Below are 26,648 nucleotides of genomic sequence, written 5' to 3' on the forward strand. Positions count from 1 at the left end.
GTAATCTCTGAAATCTTCCAGTGTACAAGAAAGTACACAGAACTCAGACTGCAGAGAGATTAAGAGTACTTTTGCCGCACATATTTAATAGATGATATGTAAAATAATGAGTATATATTCAAAGACATATTTTATTTCAGGAGAGAAAAAGATGGGTGGAGAGATAGTAATTAGTGACAGTTTGAAGCAAGGCTTGGACCTTTTAATTGGTCTACAGACTATTATATACTTTTCTAAAGGATGGAGGATTCCTATAAGTAGAATCTAATTTTGGATTAGTCTGAGCTAATTATGTCTTCATGGCAGACTCTTTAAATAGTCTTTGGTTTGAAAATTTTATTACACTTTTTACATATTCAGCCTTGATTTCAGATTCAATCCTTTTGGCTTTCTTTGTCTTAGACATTTATGATGTTACTTCATTTTTAGGCAATTCAAGGGCTGTCAGTGTAGCCTTCCCCTTCAACATGTTCTGTTTCAGATATCAGATTTAACCACTTTTTTCTTAATTTTTGAATATGTCATAATATGCCTCATTGCACTTTGATGGACACATTGACAGGGATTGACAAGAGCCTGGACAAACCTGTGTCATGGTCTAGACACTTCAGTGCAGTACAAAAAGATAATTGCTTGCTCATTATAAAATATTACAGCAATGGATATAGATAAAAAGTAGTCTTCCTGTTTGTAGTTGTGCCCTTGAAATTTTGCTGTTACTTAGTAGAATTTTTTGTGGGTTCTTCTACTGACACAACAGTCTCTGCAGTATGAAACCTCAAAGTCTTTGATGTCTTCACATGTACAACACAATAACTTACATGAACTAATGATTACAAAGATTCAAGCTAGGTAATCTATTACAACAAACTTAACAAAACTTTTTCTGGTTTATAGTAATCCATGGACTTTTGTCACTTGAATGCTTTGATCTTTGTTCAAATGACCTTACAAGCTGTGCTGTGATATCCACTTAGCTCACAGGAGTTACAGCTTTAAATATTTGCTAGTTTTAATTTGTGTTTGGTTCTCTTTTATGTGATTTTTTTTTTTTTTTGTGTGTCTAGGGTAACTGAAAATCCACCAGGAGATACATCTGTGTAAGCATTGCTGGTGTCAATAATGTGTAGGTGCTTTATAACAGGACTGACATGATACTGTTTTTGCAAACAAACATTCACTTTATAGATGTTTATAAATGGTGACTTAAAATCAAATAGATTTACACCATTACTGGAAAAAGTTTGTCTTCATCACTATTAAAATATTCCAGTTGTTGAAATTTTGCACCTTGCCTAGGCAACCTCTTTTAGTGTGTTTCCTAATACTGAACTTAAGCTTTCTTTAGAGCAAATTAAAATTGTTTTCCTCACCCTTCCCACCATGGCCTTAAAGGACAGTTGAGCATCTATTATTTTAACAATGTTTTGAATATTTTGATACTTTGGCAGCATCTATCTCCATCCATTTTTCTCCTCCCTCCACCCCAGTTTAGTCCAATGCATAACAACAGTGAAATATTTCACGCTGTTCTCAGCAATGACAAATGCCCTCAGGCCACAGATCCACAGGCACTGGTGTCATACTGAAGCATTTTCAATGGAAGAAGTTTGGCGGAATGGGAAGTTTTTAAACTCTGCAGAAGATTTTTACATAAAGACAAATTTCACACTCGTTATAGATTCTTCCAATATCACTCAGAGTAAAGGCAGTGCTGGCTTTTGAACCATCTGAGAGAGTCTGCTAAGCCTTGACTAACCATTGATTGTTTTAGCCCTTGTGATTGGTCCACACTGAGTTGTTGAAGACGTTGAGATGTTTGCAGTATCTTCAGAATGTGTGCACACTGTGACTTGTCAGCAGGCACATGCAGCCTGTACAGAAGGCCCGAATCAGCTAAAATGCATATATTCATACTAGCACAGAAACAAGGTAGCTAATTTTGCTGCTATCTTGGATACAGAGAACTCCAGGAGCTGCAAAGAAACTCTATCAGCATATTTAGAGCATGTGTATTCCACTAAATACAGTGGACTATCCATATGAAGTGTTTGTTATGCAGAAAAGTTTGGAAACGTAATCAAGGCAACAGCCCTCTGTTACTGCCAACAGTTCACCATGGAAAAACTGCATAGCAGTTGGAAAATAACGTTATTTGGCTTGTCTCACAAGCCATACAATTTTTGCAATTTTCTTCAAGAAACCAGGATTTCTATAAGGTCTCAGTGGCCATGAACCTGAAGAAATTATATGGATGCTATAGGTTCAAAATTCTGTACCAGCTGAAAAATAATGCAAACTTGGGTCCTGCATCCTTCAGCCAAAAAGGAAAAAATTCAGTGAAAATGTATGCTAGGCAACAAAAAACATTCTTCAGTGCAGTATGACTCTGTTGTCTGATGTGATCAAAACTTCCCAGACAAAGGCAGCACACCCCTCCACTTAGGTTATTGGCTAAACTTATGACTGTACTTACTCAGTCCTATGAGATATGTATTACCAGTCAAAATGGTGTAGTCTTTTTCTAGGTTCTGATTTTGTTCCTCACTTATTACCAGTGACTGTTCTAGATAATGCAATCAACTCCCTTTCTGCTTATCTTGGCATAAGAAATATCTGTGTTTGGAGTTATGCCTCAGGATTTAAAAATAACTCTTAGATATCACTCAGCTTCCAAATCCTTGTAGGAGAAATGTTGGAGGAAAAGGCTTCTGCAAATAAGAAACTGTCAGTAATAACCTCTGCTACAGAGGAGATATTTTCCAGAACTAGTGCCCTACAAAACTTAGGTGCTTTGAGTCAAGCATCACCTTCAGTTTGGACTTGTCATGTGTGACTGGATAATAAACACCCTTTGTTCTAGGGCAAGCCTGCAGTCTCTGATAAAAACTGAAATTAAACCTTCTTACTGTAAGCTACATTCATGTTCTGAAAGGTATGAGATGGATGCGCAGCCTGTATAGCAGCATCCTATCTTCCAAGAGCTGCTTCCATATCTCAGGGTTTTCTCCCAGTCAGAACAGACAATGTGTATCACTTTCTAGCCCCCCCCTCAAAAAAAGTTACTTCTGTTTGGTGCTGTTATGATTTGACCCTTATTTCTTATCCCACCATCTGAAGTTTCCCTCTCTCCAGGTGGCATGATACATGAGTTAAAATGTTGTCTTGGCTTTGCAACTCCTCACATAAAGCCCTTGTAGGATACATGTGTTAATCTTATGAAGTAAATGCTCTTCAGTGAGTTGTCACTTCCTGACAGACCACATATGGATGACATTAATACTCTGATGAAATTGCTGTAATAGATTGCTTGGACTGCCCAGTCTCTACCCCTTCCTCATCGTTTGCTGTCAGTTGTAGATTACCACATGTTAGAGCTTGTACAAAATCCTGTGTGAGCAGATTGCTGAATACACTGCCATGGGTATTGCTGTCTCAGGTTACATGCATTCCCACTGGAGCTCTGTACAAGAATGCTTGAGCACAGTGGGATTCTGTGTCATGATTTGATCTAAGTAAAATGTTTCTATTGTTACCACCAAATTTTTAGCATGGATGCTCTAAGAATATTTGCCATTACTTAGTATGTATTCTCTTGTTCTTACTGTGTTTCTGGACTAGCTTGGCTCTGATTCACTTTCTCAGTGAATCCATAATATTAATTTAAACTATTACTTTCTTATTAATTCTGTTATCTGTTTTTCTTCTGCACTGTTTCTGCTTTTATTGAAGCACTTGTTCTTGTGGAATGAGTAATAAAAAGCAAAAATATGTAATCTCTATTAATGAATGGGATCTCTTATCAGTTTGCTTTTTCAGGGTCTGGTAGCCATTAAACACAAAAGAGCTGTTTTACTAAAGTTGGCAGGAATATTCTGGAATTATTCCTTCTCCTCTGAATGTCCAGTGGTTGACACATGATGTTTAGGCCTGCTTCATTTAGCTTCAAGAAAATAAACAAGGAAATCAGCATTAAAAGTTCCTCATTTCCATGTGAGTGCCAGGGAACAGTGAAGGACAGCTGCTTCCTGAGAGACAGGGTGTGGGATCCTATCAGTGCTGCGATCCCCAACACGGGAAGAATAATGCGCAGAGCTCCATGATATCAGAAGGCTAATTAATTACTTTATTATACTGTATTATACTAAAACTATATTACACTAACAAGAACTATATCACTAACTAAAAACCCGTGACTCTCTCTGCCGAATCCTGACACAGCTGTGACCTAATTGGTCAATCAATCCAAAACACCATCACCAGAATCCAATCAAGCAATCACCTTGGGTAAACAATCTCCGTGATACATTGCACATGTGCACAACAACGAGCAGCAGCAAGTGAGATAAGAATTGTTTTGATAATTCTTTTCTCTGCTTCTCTCACAGCTTCTCTCAGGAAAAGTCCTGAGAAAGCTAAGTCTCTCTCTGTTCAGAGGATATGTGAATACCACAGGATCCAAACACAGTAACCTGGCCAGCAGAGCAGAAACTGGTAGCTGGGCTCATCCCACTCCTAGCCAGGAATGGGGCAGCCCTAGCCCAGGCATGGGCACCTCTCTGGGAACAGGATGGACACAACTGGAGACTGGCCCTGCTGTGGTGTTGCTGGGGCAGCAACTGATGGCTCTGGAAGATTGAAATAAGGTTTTGGACCCTAGATAGGATAGGGGCAGCCCCAGGGTTGGACAGTAGTGAGGCTTGGTGGTGCCCTCAGGACCTGACAGTGAGATCTGAATCCTCTTATTGCTGCAGCATTTATTAAGACTAGAATGAGCTGGTTATAGCAAAAAGTGACAAGAAAGAAAAGCAAGTGTGCTCAAGTCAAAAACCACTGGTTCAATAACATCCAGTGTTCCCAGACATTATCACTTGATTCTACTGTCTTACTGCACCCTTTTTACTTTGCCATATATTTAAAGTAGGATACTAAATACATGCAGAGAATTGTTTTCACCATGTGGGTGTCTCCTGACCACAGAGCATAGTTACAGTTCCATCCACAGCCTTGGACCTTCTCATTAGCCACAGATCTTCCCTGCCTCTTAAGGTTTTGAGCAGGGCAGTGGGAGTCACCATGTTTAGGGAGTGGAGTCGAATGCAGCTTATGGAAATCTGAACCCTACTGGTTCCTCTCTCAGGAGTGACATTTCCTGGTTACTCTCTTAGTGTGGTTATTTTAGATTTGTGCCATCCCAGCACTCAGTCTTTCCCAGTGTTCCTCATACATCTGGAAACCTTGCCTTGGAGGGGTTTTAAAACTCAGTATTCATAGTGGGTTAATCTATACCAGTAAGTCATCTGACAGCTGAAATGGTCCTCCCTCCCTTCCTTCCTTCTTTCCTACCCCCCCCCCTCATTTTGACCATTTTTTCAAGAGAAGTGAGATTGAGAGTTATCCCAGACCTGTTCATTCTTTTCCCTGTCTTCCAGGAAACATTATCTTTAGGTTCTTCTGTGTTCTGGACTATGCTTCAGTTACATCAGAAACATTAAAATATTATTTATAATATTTTATAACATTTATAATAATAATTAGTATTTGTTGTTATTTTTATTATTGTTATTATTGTATTTTCACTGTTGATAAAGTGAAATGAAGCAACTTCTCTTAGCTGTGTCTTACCCCATTAAAGTCTGCACTTTCAGGCAGAATTTTCCTTCTAATATTTAACTAGTTTCAACAATTTGTTTTACTTTACACATTGAAACTGTATGAAATAAAACTTTTCTATTCCTTTGGCTCTAATGGTAAATATTTTTCTTCTCAATTAACCTTCAGTGTGCTATTTTCAAAATTCTGGGAAACTCTATTGTAAAAGTATTTTCTCTAAATTGTTAGTAGTTCTCTTATTTTCTCACCTAATGAGAAAGCTGTGTCCTAGCAATTGATACATAATGTCTGTCCATGAATATTTCAGCCTTACAGCCTGAAAATCAGATCCTATGGCAGCAGAGAGGATGTTGTTGCCTATAGCAAAATGAATGACAGTATTTTGGGTCTGATTTCAAAGGTCTGATGGGGATTTTAAATTAATTTCATTTCACTGTTAATAATGTAGAATGTTTGCACACATAATATTTTTATAAGTTTGGAGGTAACGGGAATTGTAAGATGAGTCTTCACCCAGTCTTCACTCACACAAAAGGTTTGAGTGAATCCCTTCCATTTTTATTTATTTAAGGACTTCTGCTAGGTGTTTTGGGGAGCAGCTAGGCTATCTGCCTAACACATCTGTCTTCTTTATGTGCAAGTTGTGATGTAATTTATTTAACACCTGTGGTACTGTGCACAGGAAAATTGTGATGAACAGTTGCAGAAATTAATTATTAATTAATTGGCTTGCAACTGTCTAGATGTTCTCTAAGTACCACTGCCAGTACCTTCCATCTCCATCTCTTTTATTTCCTTTTTTTTTTCCTTCTTCAGCCTTCTAGTTTCTTACAATCATTTGTTCGATATTGGTGAAAATCACATTTTTAATTCTTTGGGGACTGAAGTCTCTCAGTGTTTCTATATTAATCTTAGCAATTAATAATATTGAGGAGATTGATTACAACTTTTGCTCAGTGGGAAAAGGAGACCAAAAGATAAAAACAGTTATCAGTTCTTGCTCTGATTAGTTTCTGAACATTTGCTGTGAAAATGGACTTGCTTAGCAAAGCAAGTCAAAGGAAATGACATCATAGAAGGTTAATACAGCCTTTTGCTGCTAGTTAATTCAACCTGGTGTTCATTGATCCGGTTCTCTAGCACTGCTTTTCTACTTATTTGCCTCTCTTTGAGCAGGTTTTGTTTGTTTGTGTTTTTTGCAGGTCAGAATTAGCTTCTTGCTGTGATGCAGTTCACAATTTTATTGCTTCTCAAAATAACAGCCCACTGGGAAGTAACATGAGTTATGAAGTGGACAGTAAAAAGACTATCCTCATTACAGAGGACATTTTTAAGATGCTGCCTGTGGTAAGAACTGTATCTTTTTTCTGGTTATTATAATCACAGTATATATATTTTGGGTTAGTAATTGAGATACTGTGATTCCTCTGGAAGAGACCCATCAGCCCCTGTATGCACTTTATGCACTTCTTTATTCACCTTTCCAGGTGGTGGGTTTTTTTCCCCTTCCTCTGCAGTGGTAGAGGCATTTACAGATATCATAGATCATAGATTGGAGGTAGAGTTGCTACAGAACACTGGCTTGGCAGCCAGTTGAATTCAGGAGCAAATACTCTGAAAATGTTTGCCTTGCTTTTATCATTCCCATTTTTAAAAGCATTTCGATCTGGAAGAACATTTCATAGTCCTCATATGCCCATGCCATTTCCAGTGCAGGCTTGGGCATGTAAGTTATGAAAGATATTTTGGTGGTAAACATGATACAGAATAGCATAGAACATAATAGAGTAGAACAGAGAAATTTCAGTTGGAAGGGACCCACAATGATCACATAGTCCAACTGCTTTATCAATTCAGGGTTGACCAAGTTAAGGACATGGTCTAAATGCCTCTTAAACATTGACACCTGGGGACATCAACCTCTCTAGGAAGCCTGTTCCAGCAAGTGACCATCCTCTTGGTAAAAAAATGCTTCTTAATGGACAGCCTAAACCTCCCCTGGTGCAGCTTGGAACCATTCTGATGTGTCCTGTCACTGGATACAATGGAGAAGAGATCAGCACCTTCCTCAGAGAGCAATGAGATTACTTGTTCTTTTCTCCAAACTATACAAGTCCAAAGCCCTCAGTCACTCTTCATAGGACATTCCTTCCAGCCCTTTCACTAGCTTTGTTACCCACTGGGGGAGGGTGTTTGCAGCTAGAAACGCAGGTGGAGAAGAGGAATCAGATTTTTTACCTCAGGATTACAGTAGACGTACAAGATCTTGAGACTAGACAAAGAGTTTGTATTTGATTTCTTGAAGCTAAGAGCATATGGGAGCCCTCTTACCCATCTCTGGCATTCTTGGTTTGTGAGATCCCAGCTACCAGTTCTTCCTAACACGGCTGTGAATCAGTCTTTACTGACTTCATTGCAATAGAGGAAACAGTAATTCGAAATTTGAGCTGGAGAAATGAAAAAGTAGTATGCTTTATGTGCACATATACATGCTAAGGTAGCCAGAATTGTTTGGCCTTTGTGTTCTCCTACTATCCTTTCAGAATTGAACAAAATATTTGAACATGTTGTTCTGTAATATATTGCCAGGCAAATATGATGTTTGCTGCTTTCCCCACACTTTTTGAATTGTTCATAACAGTGTCCCTTCTTGCTTCTCTTTGGGCAAGCTGATGAGAGAAGAAAGAAGGCTAATTCTTCCCATAAGCAAGTTTTGACTCACTTTTACAACTGGGTTTAATTTCTGCAGTCAAAGTATCCCAGCTGTTGGCCTCTGGTAAATGTCAGTACTCCCACAGCAGAAGAGGTTGAGCAAGATGTATGAAAAGTTTCTGAGACTGGGATAGCAGCCAGCTATATTAACATCAACCTAAATAGCCAACAATTTGCATTAATTTTCTAGGTTGTGAACTGTTCTAGTTCTCAAGTGGATGCACTTAGCTCCCACTCAGCTTCCCCAGTGCAAGACAGCAAGCTGTAATAAGAAGAGGAGCAGAGAGGGTGAACAGCCAGAAAAAGTAACTTCTTCTGTGGGGCCTCACATTTACAAAAGAGTTAAGCCAGGGCACATCATTATCAGTTACAGCATCTTCAGGTTCCCCTAAATTCATTATTCTGCTTCAAATGTAATTGTGTGATGATACAAGTGAGGAGAATTTACAAAGTTACCTTCTATTACCTGAGAAAGTAAATTACTATGTGACAACCCCCAGTGCAAAGGAAAATTTAACTCTCTTCAGTATAAATTAGTTCCTTAGCTTGTCAAGGTTTCAATCCACTACTAGATCGTTTTAGTGTTAAGTGTATTTAAAAGATAGCCAGTTTTAACAATCCAGTGTTATTCTGTCAAAGTTCTGATATCAGAGGTAACAGTTCTCTGTCTGTTGGTGCCTATTTTTGGCTCTTGGCGGTCCAGGTTTGGCAATCCTGTCTGCTAAATGGTGAATGCTTTTACCGGGATTTAACAGATTAAACCTGCAAGACCAATTAGACACAAAGAAACAAACAAAACACTTATAAAGAATTGACTGCATCTTTTTATTTGTTTGCAGTCCTCTCCTCTTTCAGTCTATCCCTTCAAGAACTGTGCTGTGGTTGGAAATGGAGGCATTCTGAAAAATTCCCATTGTGGAGCTGAAATCGATAGTTCTGACTTTGTGTTCAGGTAAGAGCTGCTTCGTTTTCCTTAAGTGTGTTCAACATTGTAAAAACTTGGCAGGACTGGAAATCTGCCAATGCCAGTTTGTAGCAATGAGGAAGAATCTTGACAATTTGTTATTTCTGCCTCTTTAAGGATACTTCTGCTCTGTAGTTTTCAGAATGCTGCCTTCTAATTAAAGAGCAGGCTGGATGATAAATGTATGATCTGTGATTGCTAAGTCACCTTGCAGTGATGTGAAATATGATTATCTGAGAACCTGACATTTCTGGCCATTTAACATCCTTTAGGAGACTGGTATTAAATGTCACATGTGTATCTGTGGTTTAACAAAGAGTTTACTTAGCCATAGTTTGGCTCATCCATGTAGCTACTTAACTGCCCCAAAATTTGTTTCATCTGTTACTCATTTAAAAAATTAAGCATTTATTTAAGTAGTGGTTTTAATCTCGCTGGATAGACTGGGAGAAAACCAGGCGCACTTGGAGTGTAATTTTGCCCACTCTCTCAGTATATGACTCACAGTTTGTAGTTCATGCAAAGAAACAGAGCAACAGAGGGAAGGTTCTTTCTCAGTGATGCCCAATCACACAGCATGCTGGATTTCGTTTCCTTTTCTTACTTTTACCTAAAATTTGGGCTTTTGAAAAGCTAAAAAAAAAAAGTCTTTCCAGTTAGGTAACTGTTTAAAAAAAAATGAGAAGTCTCTGTACTAAGATGCTAAACTTACTAGGTGACTGAATTTAAGAAAATGTTTTATTTACGTTTTTCAGAAATCATTGTTTCTGCGATAGGGCAAGTGATGCTGTTGTTAGAAGACACAGTAGAAGACTTTCAGCAGGAATGCATTGTTTAAGCAAGAGGGGCAATATTTCCTAGCAGCCAGCATAGGGCATTCATAGACTGGCTCCTCCTGAGATTTTGACTGTGCTCCTGGTTTTGATACGATTTATGAAAATGAGCTCTCTGTGCCCTATTTTAACCATCTGTACAGTAGATTAAATATCTTTATTAGAAGTGCTGTAAGCCTTATTTAATATTTGTAAAGTGCTTAGACATCCCTGGGAGCTGACGTGAAACTGTCATTGCTCAAGAGAGGAATTTGCAAATAGAAACTGTAAATCATTTCGGGTGCACATCTGTTTAAGCAAAGGTTTCTCAATTTCAGGTGTAACCTCCCTCCAACCACAGGAAACATTAGCAAAGATGTTGGCAATAAAACAAACCTTGTGACTGTTAATCCGAGTATCATAGCTCAGAAGTAAGTACTACTGCAAATCTGTTTCTGTGCAATGGTGTTTAATTGTTTGACATGGTTTAGATTTTCATGGAAATCCATTGGGATACCAGCATGGAGAGCAGTGCATGTAGATTACTTCATTAAGCCTTAGTTTCCATGTAAAATACGTACTATTCTAAATGGAAATCTTCTAAACCTGGCCTTTTTTGTAGAATAAAGGAGTCAGCAATACCCAGATTAGCAAGATGCCTTGGCTGATACTAGTCAGCAATTTATGGCAGGGTAAAATTGGTGATTGTAAGCCCAAGCCTCTTCTTTTCCCCCCATGACCCTCATGACTCCAAGCATTTAGAAAGGAATTATAATCATAAATCAGGAAAGCCTGGAAATGTGTGTCTGACTCTATCAGCAGGACTGTGAGCACAGGTTCTTAGGTAATGTGCTTGGAGGCTGTTCTGATGAAGGCTGTTTGCTGAATGGAGGCCCAGCCTCTGTAATGCATTTTTTCAATCCATATGAAAGCTGCTTGCTCACACACTTTTTCTCAGCAGAGGTGGGTTTTTTTCACCTTCTTGATGAGAAGAAAATCTAATAAGGCCAGCCTGACTAGTCTGACATCTTCAGCAGGCTGGAACTACAGCTTATCTATGAAAAGGACTGCTGTGCCATGGTATTTACTGCTTGCTAATCTTACTGTATCTTACTGTCTGTCATAACTGTATTGTCAAAAAAACAACATAAGGCAAAGTTTTTTTTTTTTCTCCTTGAAAGGAAGAAGGAAAAAGTACAGAGTACATAGAAATGACAGACATTTTTCATTGATTCAGGGATAGAACTTCATTTTTTGCAATGAGTACTATGTTAATGCTTACCCAAACCTGTTTGACTTTAATGAAGATGAATTATTGGTTCTCCAAAACTAGATTTAGCTCATTCATGTTAGTGTGTCTGCACAAGGATATGAAGAAGGGAAATTGTCCAAAGACTCAGCATCCTTGGTGACTTCTGACCTGATCCGCAATTTTTCTGGGCTTAATCAAAGTGTTCTGGTACAGTTGCACTCATTTTTTAGCCAAATCAAGTCACGCTAAGGTTAATAGGAGTTAGACTGAAGAAAATGGGAGATAAGCCTGTGGGAGGATTAAGTGAGAGTACAAGAGGACTTTATGATTTAAAAAAAAATATTTATTTAAATATTCAGAGAAAACTGTAAATGCTTTTGAAGAAGCAGCAGTTAGCAGAACCAAGTTTGTTTATTCTTTCAGAAGACCTATTCCAACATTATTCCTTGTAATTTCTAATTCTTTGTTTGCATACTGGCTTCATCTGATGTTATTATTGTTAAGGTTAATCAGCTTTTGAACTGTGTTTGTCAGGGTGTAAAATGTAGGTGAACTCTCTTGAAGAAAAGCACAGCTCTTATGTGTCCAATTTAAATGGCCTACACTTCTTACAGTGGCAGAACTGGACAGGAGATTGAGATACTTTTGAGTTGTCCAGGTTTCTGTCCTGGAGGGTCAGTACTTTATACTGAGTAAAAATAGAAAATTCTTGTAGCAGAGGGCAGAAATTCACCCTTCAACCACTTTTCCTAGACATAGGCTCAGGCATTTCTTGCTTGTTTTGGCTGTGTGACTCTTTCATGCACATAGGTTCAGGGTCAACAGGAGGGCCTGAGTCCCTCTCATTCATTTTGTTTCAGAGTCTGGTGGTAATGGCACTTTTCTGGAAAGAAGAAGCTGTAAGTTTAAACCCCTTCAGGTTGAGAAAGGGTGTATCACTCCTTGCGCTAATTTAGCTGTGCAAGAGGTGACTCTTCTATGAATGTTTGAATGGAAATGGCAGTGGCTGCTATCCTCTGTTTCAAAGTGCTGCATGAAAAGAGGGTTTGAACCTACTCAAGTTATGAAGGGAAATGAAACCAATTTTTCCAGCTTCTGCTGGAGTAATTAGTAAAAAGTGGACTCTGATAACCTTTAAAAGGTGAAAATACTCTGCTGAAATAGACAACTACCTACAAAAGAGGACTCGGTCCTTTGAGTCCCAAAAGCGGTGGAAGCTCCATATATTTAGGTGATTCAGAAAATTCAGATCTATGGAAGACATGAGTTGAGTGACCCCCTTGCTTGCATCACTTCTCAGATAACTTGGGAATTTCACTAGTCAGTATTTGGGAGCACAGAATTACACAGTGGTGAGAACTAAGACTCTTTGCTCTTTGTTGGGGACTGAAAGCATCTGAGAATAAATCCTTGTCACTTGTGAAGTTAGAGCTCTACGTCTTTATAGATCTCCATGTGTTCCTTTTGTGGTTAAAGAACATAAACAGGGATGCCTGTATTTTTAGCTATTTTAAAAGTATATCCTGCACTTGAGCACACACTAATCTTTAACACTCCAAGACTGCTCACATGCATTCTTGGATTTCCACACAGAGCAGACACAGAGATTTTGAAGAGAGATTTTTGTATATCTGTTGATGTAAGAAACACGTTTCACAAACACATACAGTATATATTGTAGTGCATGTATTTTTAAACAGAGAAAGTATGAGCAATATTTTTTTGCATTCTTCTAATTTCTTGAATTGATCAATTCTGTAAACATGTCCTAGTCTCATTAGCAGTGAATTTGATCTGCTTCAGTATCTCCTGTGTTGCCAGTTCAATCCTATGTAGTGTGTTCTTATTATACAAGAATCAGATTTTTATAGCTGCACATATGACAACATATAATAGGGTGATATAAATTTGCAGTGTAGACAGGCTGAACTGCTGCAGCAGAGTTCATAACATCTTTGCAAGTGCAGTTGTGCTATTCTGGTCTGTAATGTTTGTATCAATACTACATTCCATTCCTAAAATTTTGTACTTTGCAGATACAACAAGCTAAATGAAAAGAAGACAGAATTTCTGGAAAACATTGCGGTCTATGGAGATGCTTTTCTTTTACTGCCGGCATTTTCCTTCAGAAGCAACACAGCCACTTCTTTTAAAGTATACCACACTCTGAAAGAGTCCAAAGCAACCCAAAGGGCAATATTTTTTCACCCCACTTATCTGAAAAGTCTTGCCCAGTTCTGGAGAACTAAGGGTGTGAAGGCCTACCGGTTGTCATCTGGTTTTATGATCACTAGTGCTGCTCTTGAGCTGTGTGAGAATGTGAAGCTCTATGGCTTCTGGCCTTTCTCAAAATCCACAGAGAAGATGCCAATCAGCCACCACTATTATGATAACCAGCTGCCTAAACCAGGTTTCCACGCAATGCCCAAAGAATACAACCAGATCCTTCAGCTTCATGGCAAAGGCATTTTGAAGTTGCAGTTTGGTAAATGTGAATCAGACTAAAAAGGTAGGTCCCATTCTTACCACATGAAATGTCTTTATTTCACTAATGTGCCAAGGGAAAACTTGTTTTACAAAGTGTGAGTCTGTTCTTCCTTAGAGAGACATTTCTACCTTACTCTCAATGAAAGTTGTGTTTCCACATAAGTGAAAGATTGAATCTTTCTGAATAAATACGTATCACAGAGTTGAGAAATGTTTTCCAATTGTGAATATTAGAATTATCCCCATAAATCATAGTCAATCAGAAGTGTCTCCTTGTGTCAGATACATGTCTCTGCCAACTTATGTTTGGTTTGGTATCGGTTCCCAGGTACCAGCATCCTTTAAGAATTGCTTTATTAAGGGCATTCAGACATTGTGATCTTCAGAAGGAGACACCTAATCCTGGCCCAGCCTTTCCATGTGTATACAGAGAGCAGTAAGGATGAGGATTGTTCCATGAAGGGGAAGTATGCATCTATGGCCTTGTTGCCTCTTGTTAAAGGGTAAAGATTTGAGCAGCGTGTGCTCATGGCCCTGGGCTGCAGAGCAGCTTGCGGACGGCAATGAGGGAGCTGCCATACACTACAGCAGATCTTGCTGAGCATTTTATCTAGAGGCAGCTCAGATTCTGAAAGTTACAAATATAGGATGAAGTGTCATTCCTTTTCCTCTGTTCTATCTACCCCAACCCCTTGGACCTCTACCTTCTGTGTACTGCCTCAGAGAAATGCAGCACAGCCTGGCCTCTGACCTTGAGCCAATTTACTGTGTACACACTAGAGATGACTCTGAAAAGATTTGTCTGCATGTTTTCAATTTTGATTTCCCCTGTAGACAAAGTAGGACCAATTTGTATAAATACTTCATCTTTTAAGCTAACTCAGAAATTCCTGAGCTCACAATACTGTTGTCAGAGTCTCCTTTCACAGACCTCTATTTTTCCAGGGGGTCCAAGTTAATATAATAGTAAGTGAAGTGTACAGTAGAACTGCCATTGTATACTATATACTGTAATTGGACTGATGTATTCTCATGACTGTATTACTCAAGTTAAATAAATGGCATCATCTTGTTCAAGCCAGAAATTTCAAGTTTAAAAGCTAAGGGCACTTTTCTTCTGGCTAGGTTCTGAAATGTATTTGAAAATATGTGGTTTTGATATTTAGAAAACATGTTGTCAAAGATATGTTCACACTTACTTTATCATCACAGAATTCTAAGTTTTAAAATAGCAGATTGTCAGTACCAGGAAGGCACAATTTTATTCAATTTCAAGGGTTTTTTAAAAAATAGAAAAATAAATGGCTTTCAGATTATTAGAATAATATAAAACCTGTGAGAAGAGACCTAGAATCCATATAGTGAATCCATTCTCCTAGTCCATGGCAGGAGATTACCTAGGAGGAATTGAATTGTATATATATGCACTTTCATTTTTACTTGTAAAAGGTTGCAGCATATTGGAAAGGTTAACAAATACATAATGTATTTTTTCTTAGTGGCTAAGCTGTTTATATCCAGCAGTTTCCATTGTATTTGTTATTCCTATAATATAAATCATTAGAGACATACTGTGTAATTTTAATTGTAGTAACTACATGAGCTAAGAAAATGAAAGCCAGCTCTTTAGAAATATTTACTCTAGAGAGAAGAAGATAGAAGCCACAAAAATGTTTAAGTATCTGTATGTGTTAATTAAATGCTGTCCATGCTTTTTAGACTGAAAACCACTTGTGGCCAAATTTGCCAAATAAGCTGTAAAGGAAAAAAAAAAAAAACACATAGAATAATAAGTTGTGCTGCCCTATTTACACTTATATTTACAAAGAGAAAACAAAAGAAATGCTTTCAGTATGAGCTACCATTCTGCTAGTATTAGCAACTATTAGAAATAATTAAAATTCTGTAATGAGTATATTTTACTGAGGATGACATTTTCTAAAAATTCAACCATCTCCTTTCTCTTTTCAATTTCCATTTTATGTTCTTCTCCATGCTCTGTGTTCTTTCCTCTTAGTGGGTAGCTGTAGGTTCCTTACACCAGTGAGTGCCCACAGAAGGCTCAGGCAGAACCTCCCACACACATTACTGGGACACAAAAGTTTGCTGCTGTAAATGAGAAGTGAAGGAAGCTTCTATGCTGGGAGTACCTCTAGGGAGATTATAACTGCATCCCAATTAATCATTTTTGGCAGTATTGCTCCTAAACACCATCCTTGCCAGTGGAATTTTTTTTTTTATTGGATCGAGAGAATTGTCAGATGTGAGAGCCCTGTCTATACAATGTGGGGAATTCTGCCTTAATATCCTCTCCTGTACCTTTATGATTATATTCAAAAGACATGTACAAGTCGTGACTAAAATCAGTGCCCACCTATCAAGAGGGTCAAACAGAAAATGCAGCAAAAGCAAAATATTGAAATATAATTAATGATCTTTATTATTTTGTATTAGATTACCAAATCATTTTTGCTATGCAGCTGAAGGAAGTCTTATTTGTTCATTGGTTTAACCTGATAAGGGCATGTCATTAGCTTCAAGTAAACGTAGGTTCAAGGAGGGGAAATGACCTAATTCATATTTTAAAAATAGAAAAAAAAAATCTGATTAGAAAAATTGTCAGATGATAAATTAATCAGACTGGCATAAATTTGATTGCCCAGAAGCCTGGTTAAAATGCAAATTTTGTCTGACTGAGAATCCATCAGATTTTCTGTTTGCTAGGAAAAGACAGCAGGGCAGATGAGTACGTGTTGCTCTGACATACGAAACAGTAACATTAAGCATCTGCTCAGAGGAGTCAGTCAACACAAAAAAAAAAACACAGAAAGGAAGAATGAATCTGAGACTCTGAGTCTGGGGAAGAAAATAATGCTCAATTGTCTGAGCAGAAGGACTCAGGGAGGAGGGCTTGAGCAGAGGTGTGCAGGTGGTTAGGTGGTAAGAACTGCTGAAGTCTCTGCTGCATATCTTACCTGGAAAGTAAAAAGTAGGTATGAGTTTTTTAACTCCAGCCAAATGATTAAACGTGATCTATTTCTGACAGAGAGCAGCAGTGACTCCCTCCACTCAAGATGGAGCTGCCAGAGCAGCATCTTGTAAAGCAGGGGGATGCCTGCTTACTTTCTCAGCAACTAACATCAAAAATAATAATTTTTTTCCAAACTCTGTCAGCATGTGATATTTTTTTAATCTTGAAAGTTGCTGCAATCCAAGTAAGTGATAAATACTGTTACACATAACCTATTTATAACTGTAGAATGCCTACATGAGCTTAAATACTGTTGAAATTCTTTTGTGCTTGTGGTGTCCCAGTGTAGCTAGAGAAATAAGAACTAACCCACAGTTCAGTTATAATTACCTTGAGCAAAATGATACCACATTTTAAAATAAGAGCACCTCTGGATTCCTGTCAAGCAGCCAAATTGCAGACTATTCTTGACTTGGGCAAATGTTATCCAATGTGAAATTAGTAGATATTGAAAGAAAGGTTTTCTGCCTTAGAACACCTGCAGTACAGCTTTTAAGCGCACACTTTGCTCATGCATTCAGTGAATTAAATTTACATGTTAAGAATATCAGTAATGAAACAAGTGGAGATAAATTGTTTCTGGTTTAATTAAAACCTATCAGAATAGAAAAGTATAGATTAAATCAAATGAGAATTTATGTTAGATTTCAATTCAAATGAGGAAGTATTTACATATCTAGAAGGGCTTTGTTTTGGTTTTCCACAGGAGAACTATCCTGTTGAGGAAACAGAATAATTGCAATCTCTGGCGATTTCAAAATATGAGTAAGATAATATAATTTAGAGCATATCCATATTCAAATTAGCAATGGATGTGTCCCCATGAAGATGCTTGCTAGACCTGCCTTGGTTAGTTTAGGAAGCCTGAAGAGTGTGGAGCAGCTGCGATAAGTGTGAGCGGTTCTGAGGGTATCCAAATGAAGGAGTCCTCCTTTAGACAGAGCAGATGCTTGAGTTAGACCAGGCACAAGCATTCCAGCTTAGCCAGGAGAATTCTGAGAGCCTGTGATTCTGTATAATAGATCTCACAGACTCACAGCCTGAAAGATAGATGAAAAACTGATGCAGAAGGTGCAGTGCATACAAAGACTAAACGATTGGCTTATTTCAAGTATAAAAAGCAGTTTTTTCCACTAAACAAGAAATACCAGTAACATATTTTATTGTTTTAATTTCAGGGTGACGATCCTAAGGAGACAATTTATCTCGGCAGTTCGGTGTTGGATTTGATCTGATGTGATTTTGTGAGCATTAAACTGCATATAATACAGTTCTACAGTAATGCTACAATAGAGAAATATTTTACACTTGGGGAGAAAAGGGAGTGATTTTTTCACACAGTGACTGCTACATTTAAAAAATTTTGAGTGACCATTTTTTAAAATACCAAGTAACAATTATTTGAAAAGCTCCTTACTGCTGGTTTAATGGTAGCAAAGCACAATCTCAGGATGGTGGCAATATGTGACATTCATCATGTTTTGCTTCTAGAGGATCATTAAAATATTTTGACATAAGATCTCCGGTTTTGTTGGTATCACATAGTATAGGCAATAGTCTCTGTGTGGTGGCTGCATGAGTTGGCAGTGAATGTTGTCAGTTAAGAACTTCATCCCGTAAATACTGGCATTTTTCTACATGAGAGAAGTGATGAGAAGAGCTGCAGAGGAGTAATTAATTCAGAGCCATGTCATTCTTAGTTTGTCCCAGGGTGCACAGATGAGAAAATCCCTCAGGTCAGAGGTAGTTAAGTGGTTTATGGGCTTTCATTCTGTGGGCAGTAAGTAGTGCTGTGGATTTAATGAGCTTTCATTTTGTGAGCAATGGATGATGCTGTGGATTTTATGGGATCACTCATATGAGTGGTGTTAATTCTGAGAACGAGTGTATGAAGGACCAGATGTTTATAATGACTTATGAACCACTCTATTTGCTTGTGTTCCTGTCTAAGGTCCAGTTCAGCTCCAAATGAGGACTGTGAACCTGGTTCCACACAACAGTCCCCAAGGTCCTGGCAGGGCATGACTTTGCACACATTCTTGCTATTCCAGTTATGTGTCTTGGCTCATACATGAGATGGAATTTCCATTAGAAAGATGATGGGTACCAAGCCTATAATTCAATTTCTTTTCATGTAGTAGAGCTTGTATTCATATGTGACTACAGATAGTGCAACTGCACTAAGCATTATTAGAAGAATGTTCCTCTTACCATCAACCCCAAGCTCTTCTACACCAGGATGAATGAGAAAACTGACTACATTCCCCTAATTTATAACCTGTGTAGTTCTTTTAAGTTTTCCATATGGTCCGAGAATACACGTGGAGCAACATCCTGCAGCAAGAGAAAGTGAAATATCAGCCCAGTGGAAAGAATCATTTTAACGTTTACAGGAGCTTTGACAAGCAGTTTGTACCCTAGCTATTAATGCTTATATGCTTATATATGCTTACTACAGAAAAAAAAACCCCAACCAAGCAAGCAAACAAAATTTAAAAATTATAATAACCTGATTCTGATAAGAGTTTCACTGACTCTTTTGAGAGTCCTTTGAATGGTCAGTTCAAAGACAGAGTGTCCTTCTTTTACACTCAGATACTATCAGGTATTTTGTTTAGTAAAATTCCTTTTGCTGCTCCAGCATTAAATCCCAAATCAACTGATTTAAATTCCACTCTTTGAGGATTATATCTGAAAAAAAAAAAATTCCTACTTAAATGAATTGGACCTTATAAAATAAATTTCAGAAAAGGTTTTTAAATTTATACTTCATAAGAGCATTACTGTATTGTAATATTTGAATGCTTACCTTGCAGCAGTTTTACAATCATATAAGCACTCCTGAAAGTATTAGAATCAATCATTATGGTTACAGGTCTGTTGATTGAGACATTCAGTATCTGGATCCATTTCCTGGATAATGATCTTAGAATCCAGTATTACTCCTACCCAAGCAGAAGTATCCATAAATTCTGACTGCAAATTTGAGCAATAAAGTCCATTTTTGAAAATAAGCGGTAAAAAGTACATAGTGCTTTGAGGCAATAACTAATGCCACTAATAGACATGTGGACCTCTGAGTGTCAGTAGAGCCTTTAACGGAAACAAAGACAGCAGAATTGAGCTGATGAATCCATCTGCATTACCAGTTGGTAACTGGAAGAGGGAAGCACAGGGGTTTGATTTACTTTGATCTGTTTTTGTTCCAACACCACAATCCACATTTTTTCTTCCCCAGCGGTGAGATTTTTGCCATTTTCTGGCCACAGTATCTGCTGCTCATGTGCTGAGAGCTGGCTGCTGAAAGAACCTGCACCCATGTTGTGAGTGTTATGGATGATTGCCTATTGCAACATCCTAGTTATAGATCAAAGACAAATTTGCTCCCAAAAGAGCATCTCCTCTGCTATAAATCACTCACATGGAGAGTTTTTTAATAGAAGCTGTGCAAAGTGATGTAGTTGTCCTTTGGGTGATGGAAACAGCTGAGGTTGAGGACAACCTTGCTGCATTTCGTCCAGGCAGACAAAGGCACACCTGTGTTCATGTATTACTGTAACTTACTCCAGTCTAGTGTAGAGCAGTGAGGTGATCTTGGCTGTGTAGCAGCTACATGGTTTGTCTTGGGGAAAATTCATACATCTTTTGCAGGTTTTTGCATAGTATCCAGAACAATTGCAAGTGCTCTGTGTGCACATAGAGATAATGCAAGATCATTCTTTGCTCAGACTAAATTCAATTAACTACTTAGCCTGAGTAAAGGGGCAAAACCTGGTTATGTGAAGTAGAAGATGGGGGAGAGGAGAAAATTAATTTGTTGGCAGCAACTTTTTTCAAAAGCATTTGTTAGTTAGTAACATGTGGCACTGTCTCAGTGAATAAATGTAAACAGTGTAATACACCACAAAGAGAGGAAGTTACTGTGTGTCAGAACTACTTCTGTGCAGCTGCATTATTTGAAAAACACATGTATTAATATTACCAGAAAGATAATCAGAGTACATTTTAAGAGAGGTTTAGCCAAAAAGAGGAAATCTACTCTGGCTTCCTTGATGAAAAGAGGTCTTAACTGAAGGAATGTGATGTAGCACTCACAATTGAGAGCAAATGGAAATTCCTATAGTATGGACAGCCACTGACTTTTTAGCACTGTTTCCACAAAGTTTAAACTTGCCAATGACTTGAAGACCTGATCTTCCACACTCTCAAGTCTCTCAGTGATTTATGTGGACCACAGGGCTGATAAGAAATGCTTGAAGGAATTGCTGACCTTTCCTACCCTTTCCTACAAATGCTCTTAACTCTCCACAGAATAAAAATATACTCTGTTAGACTGTAGATTAAGATCCTCAGGCCTTGCTCCAGACATGAAGTCAGTATGAGATGTTAGTTATATCCACTTTACTCTACAGGAGGGCAGACATTATACTTAGCTTTATTATAGCTGCTGGTGCTGTGTACTGAGTGGCTTGGTGATGTTAATTTGGATGCAGGCGGGGCAAGTTAATAGTGGCATTTCTGCATCACAGGGTATCATCAGATTGATCAAGACTTGCTGAAGTAAACTCACTGTGGGAAATGATGTCTTGGGTAGCTGAATACATTAGTTCTCATGTATTTTTACACCTATGCCAGGTTAGTAATAATAATAAATGGATTTTGTACCTGGCTGGAAATGTTTATGACACTTTTGCAAGACTGAGCCAACATCAGTTTGGATTAAGGATCCTTGACCAAAGGTTAGTAAGGACCTTTAAATTCCCTCTATTTCACATCAGGAATATTTATTTCTAGGGTTTGTAGACCTCCAATGCTGTCACATGCTGTAGAATGAATGTTGAGATTAAATAGTTTTCTAAAGATAGAAACACTGTGCTAATATTTCCACTGTACCTTTGCAGAAGCTGATAGTGTCCTTGCATGACTGCATCACAGCATCGTTAGATTAAAGCCTGCCTGGCTGCTTTTATTCCTTTTTCTCTTCTGAATCTCTAATGTTGCATTCTCCTTTTGGATCCAGTGCTGCCTTGAGTTGGTTGTCTTTACCCTGTGGAGTGCTATGCAGCCCTGTTTAGTGTCTTAGGGAGTTTGTGTGACTGTGAGTCAAACACTGCTATGCTTGCAGCATAGTAAAATGTGCTGGAAATGACTGGGTTTATACCTCAAGGAAGGTGGCTAGGTGTGATATTCACATGTCCTAACTGCAGGTGCTAAAGTTGGTCTGTAGCTCCATGGCGACTTAAGCTGGAATGGCTGCAAGGTCCAGTCCCCGTACTTGTGCTGCCCTCGTCCCTGCATGCTGTGTCTGGCCTCAGCCTGTCCCACACTGAGCTCTTTTGCCACTCTGAGATGGTGAAACCCTACCATGGCAACAGAATGAGAAAATCAGTTCATGCCAAGAGACAGAGGAACTTCACAGTCAAAGCAAAGGAGGGGTAAGACCATGCAGGTGGGATTGTAGGGACACAAGTACCTTTGTTATCTGACAGCTGTTGGACAGACCCAGTGGTCCCCTGAGACCAAGTTCAGAAGGTAACATCTCTGAGGGTCTACCTGGTCAGAAGGGAGAGATGGGCCCCTGCAAGGGGGATTGGCAGCCCAGCAGCTGTTCCAGTGGGCTGGAGCCCATCTCTCCCTGTGGTGCCAGAAGGTGCTTAAGGCATCTGCACTAAGGACTCTAGGTAACTACACTGCTGATTATTGCTTACACTTCTCTCTTTCCCATTACAGTAATTTTAACAAGCTGGTGACCCCAGCAGATTCAGAAATGATAAACAGAAAAAATTCTCAGTTCACTGATGGTAAACTTGCATAAACTTGCTTGTTATTCAGTATTCCTTTGTGTTCAGCCTCTTCTAATCCCAGCATCTAAAACAGCGTCTGCAGAGAAAAGAGGTGAACGAAGCCTGAGGGGGTTGAGACCAGTTACTCTCACTTTGATTCTCTTTCCTTTGTACAGTAGTGAGATGACTGACATGCCACCATGCTTGACAAAAGATGAAATTTTCTGTCTTGAGTGACTCAGGAAAAGAAACTAAATTATCTGTGTGACTTCTGACCTTCTGTGGCTCTCTAAATTACTAGCAAAATATTCTTGTTATTAGGTATAAGTTGATTTTATTCAGTGCAAATATCTGGATCAGTTAATTCATCTGGGTTTATTGAGTATGTACACCTTGAGCCTGCACAGACTTCGTGGTGGAGCTGCAGCCTAACACAGTAATGTATGCTTAAATCTATGTGATCTACAGATCTTTTTTTGTCCTGTCACTTGCTCTCCTGTGACAAATTTGTGGAGGGAAGTCCTGAATATCCAGGCAGTAGCTCTTCCAGGGACACTCAAGTTCACAAAGCACACATCCACCTGTATACAGGAGTCTGTGAGATCAAACCCAAGGACTATTCTGTGGAGTGCTTTATTCTGCAACAGCTCTAACTCAAACAGCTGATAGCCACTCACTGCATGCTCTGAAGCAGTAGACTTCTTACACATGAGCCTTTTAGTTAAACATATCTTAGTTGAAAACATTCAAAGCAAATTAATCCTTCATCTTGTGGTACTTCAGCAGCAGATCTCTAGGTCCGCTAGCCAACAACAGTGATAAGGGGGTATGTAGTTACTTTAGAAGGCCCGACTCTATTTTGAATTCTGTAATTTTAGGCAGGACCATCTTTCTCTGAGTTTCTGGACAGAAAAATTTCAAATTCTGCTTATCTCTCAGGGTACTCTGGGGAAATCGTTAAGGCTTTTCACCCACAGCATACAACAAGTTGGCAGATTTATATTTATTAACCTTTGTTCCAGATTTTCATAAAGTATTTAATTGGCTCAAAATTATCATTATGATCAAGTAGAGCAGAAACACTCTGCAGCATGCCACTGAACAAAGGGACTGTTGCTGTTATTTGGTGGTCTCCTTTCATAAGGGCACATTTCAGAATACCTTCCTATTCTGGGAACACGGCTCACCAAGGGAGTGACCTGGGGTTACTGGGTTACAGCTACAGGAGTAAGTGTCAGTGTGCTCTTGGTGTCAGGATTCCAGCAGTGCAGCAAGAGCTTAACACGATGGGAGTACATCAGCTTGAGTTTGCCATCGAGCAAGGAGTCAGTGTAGTACTGTGATGTGTGGTGAGTGAGCTCACATCGCTGTGAGCACGGGCAGTAACTGCCCTTGGGTGCAGGTGTTGGCAGATGCTGGTTTAAAGATGCGAACAGTCTGGCTGTGACTGGAGCCAGCATCCTCATGTTGCCATCAAAAGAACATTCAAGTCTGTCTTCAGTTAAATCCTGATGTACCTTCAGCAATACATCAGTGTTTGTTGTTGCACCTGGTACTTCTGTGTCTTGTCTTTGGTTCATCCCTCTTTTCTCCAGTGAGGGAGAAAACTCGAGTGCATGATGGAAGTATTTAATGATCCCATCATGGTTTCAAGGCAAGAGCCCATCAGAATGAATAATGCAAATGGTTGTGACAGGATAGCCTATTGTCAACATTGCTGGGTTTAAATTCCTCACTGTTCACTTTAGTCCCTGACAAGAGGAGATTCTTCACAGCAAGTCTTAGGCCAACAACATGTTAGGCTTCTCACCTCTTGGCTTGGCTGGGGGATGTTTCCCTAAAAACATTTCCTCCTTTGTCTATTTATTGTCAGTATTTACAATACAAACCCATTCTTGAAATCCTGTGACATTAAAGTGTAACAGCTGACATTTCTGCATTTTTATATGTACTATTTATATAGTGGCTTCATATGTATTCTTTATGTTAATATTCTTTATATTCTTTTGAGTACCTAATTAAAATTCTTTAAAATAGTCTTTTTTAATGCCACCAGGTAAAGTGTGTGGGAAGTTACATAATGCCATGCCTAAAAACCAGTCATATACAAGCCAAAATAATTTTAAAGGTATTTGACTGATTTCTGGAGGAATATTTTTGTTAGTCAATCAGACACTTGCATCTTAGATTTATCTTTCTAAAACAGGCCTAAGAGGCAACCTCTGCTTCTGATTTAGTTCAAGATCTGCAAGGGACAAAACAGGTGAATGGAGAGGTCCTACAAAGTGCTGCTCCTCAGTGATGGCAGATGTATGGCTTTTCTTTTCAGAGACTGGTCCATGTCCCAGAATGTAATTTCATAAAATTACCATGATAGCTTTTGCCCAGAGGTTTCATTCTCTCTTCAAATGTGTATTGTTTGCATTCATTTCAGCTCCGTTCTTTCCAATGCAATTGTCAAAGCAGAGCTTACTCCCCTGTGGGGCTGGTATAATTGTGTTCCTCCACATGCACCAAGCTCTCTGAAGCTGCTAGTGTAGGCTCTGCTACTGCTGTTCCAAAAAGGTTCCTCAAATTCTCTCAGTGCTGAACTTATTTATGTTTTCAGATGTGAACTTGGTATTGTCTGAGTAGAATGTGTGCAGCATAATATAGAAATGTCTCTGCGCAGGGTTTAGGAGGAGGCAGGAGCCCCTCAGCCATGTGTGTGCTTTTATTACAGAAAACCAAGATGAAGTTGTATTGGTGAGTCATCTGTTGCAGCTGGTTTAATCTGTACTTTGTTTTCCTGTTTTAAGTGCCTGATGATTTTTTTGTCAAGGAGGCCATGGTTTCATTGTTATAAGGCATACTTAGAATTCTGTACTTGTTACCTGTTCTGTAATAGAATATTTTTGCAATTTATGTTTGGAAATAAAGACTTATTAGGCATAATTGTGATGTGTTTTTTCTTTTGTGAATTCCTGAGACTAAACAACCAAAAATATGTCTCCTGAGGCAGCAGCATATGAAATGCATTAGTCTGAATCCTCTAGAACAGCATTAGCAGCTGACAGTAGAAATATGGACAGTTCCTTAAAATTGTGCAAGGAAAAAAGCAAGCTGTACTTAAAGGCAAGTATAGGGGATTAGGGCATTGGTGCATGTGTAAACATCTGTTGCTTAAATGGTACCTTCAAGTGATTTCAGGCTTTTCTGTCCTTGAATGGCAACACAGTTAACCATCTTCTTTTGTTACTTCTAATGACTTGAAATACTTTCAAAAATTATCTATTGAAGAAACATCAGACACGGAAAGGAGCCAAACAAGAAAACACAATTGTTACCATCTTCTTCTGAAAATATCTCTTAAATTTGAAAACTATCTCTAAAGATAACTAAATGTTTCAAAAACAATGATTAATGGAAAATGTTTAAACAACAGATGCAAAAGCTTTTTTATACAAAATCCTGACCATGAGTACATCTGATAGATGTGTATCTAGTAGATTACTATGCATATTTTAGTCACTTATGTTGGGATTTTTTCTTAATATAGGTTTTGGTCATATACAAAGTTACTTGTAGTGAATGAATTTCAAACAGATAGAGTTCAGAGAAAGAATTTTCCCTCCAAGCATTTATTTTTACTTTTGGGCAGAAGGCAGTCATAGAACTTCTGTGCCACTTACTGTGACTTCTCCAAATAGAAACTGACTGCCTCGTTAAATCAGGTCAAATATGTACATGCAGCTGTTTTGTGAGGAAGACTATTATCCTTTAGGGCCCTCTAGGGACTGAACTGCAATTGCCAAATTTTATTGCAGACAGAACAGAGGTTTAGAACTGAAAGCTTTTATTTGGCCTCATGGACCATCAAGTGGCTTCTGCCTGAAGATTAAGATCTGGATCTTTGTGGCCTACCTCTTTCCTATACTGCATGAGTCTTTCACTGATGATCAGAACCAAAAGGTTTCCTTTGTTTGCTGTGCTGGCAGCTGGAATGGCATATATG

At 38.6% G+C, this 26,648-nt stretch overlaps 1 protein-coding gene across 2 annotated transcripts in view; it reads left to right on the plus strand.

Moving 5' to 3' along the window:
• The window catches only part of ST8SIA6 (ST8 alpha-N-acetyl-neuraminide alpha-2,8-sialyltransferase 6), a 45,617-nt gene extending 20,029 nt beyond the window's left edge, over nucleotides 1–25,588 (plus strand). For both annotated transcript variants that reach the window (XM_053978326.1, XM_053978320.1), the window contains exons 5-9: nucleotides 6,816–6,960; nucleotides 9,165–9,277; nucleotides 10,440–10,532; nucleotides 13,390–13,862; nucleotides 18,050–25,588. In XM_053978326.1, coding sequence (XP_053834301.1) covers nucleotides 6,816–6,960; nucleotides 9,165–9,277; nucleotides 10,440–10,532; nucleotides 13,390–13,858 — 820 coding nt within the window. In that variant the 3' untranslated portion in view covers nucleotides 13,859–13,862; nucleotides 18,050–25,588. The remainder of the gene's footprint in view (nucleotides 1–6,815; nucleotides 6,961–9,164; nucleotides 9,278–10,439; nucleotides 10,533–13,389; nucleotides 13,863–18,049) is intronic.
• The last annotated feature ends 1,060 nt before the right edge of the window (nucleotides 25,589–26,648 follow it).

Source organism: Vidua macroura, chromosome 1 (assembly GCF_024509145.1).
Source record: "Vidua macroura isolate BioBank_ID:100142 chromosome 1, ASM2450914v1, whole genome shotgun sequence".
In the NCBI taxonomy this organism is placed as follows: Eukaryota; Metazoa; Chordata; class Aves; order Passeriformes; family Viduidae; genus Vidua; species Vidua macroura.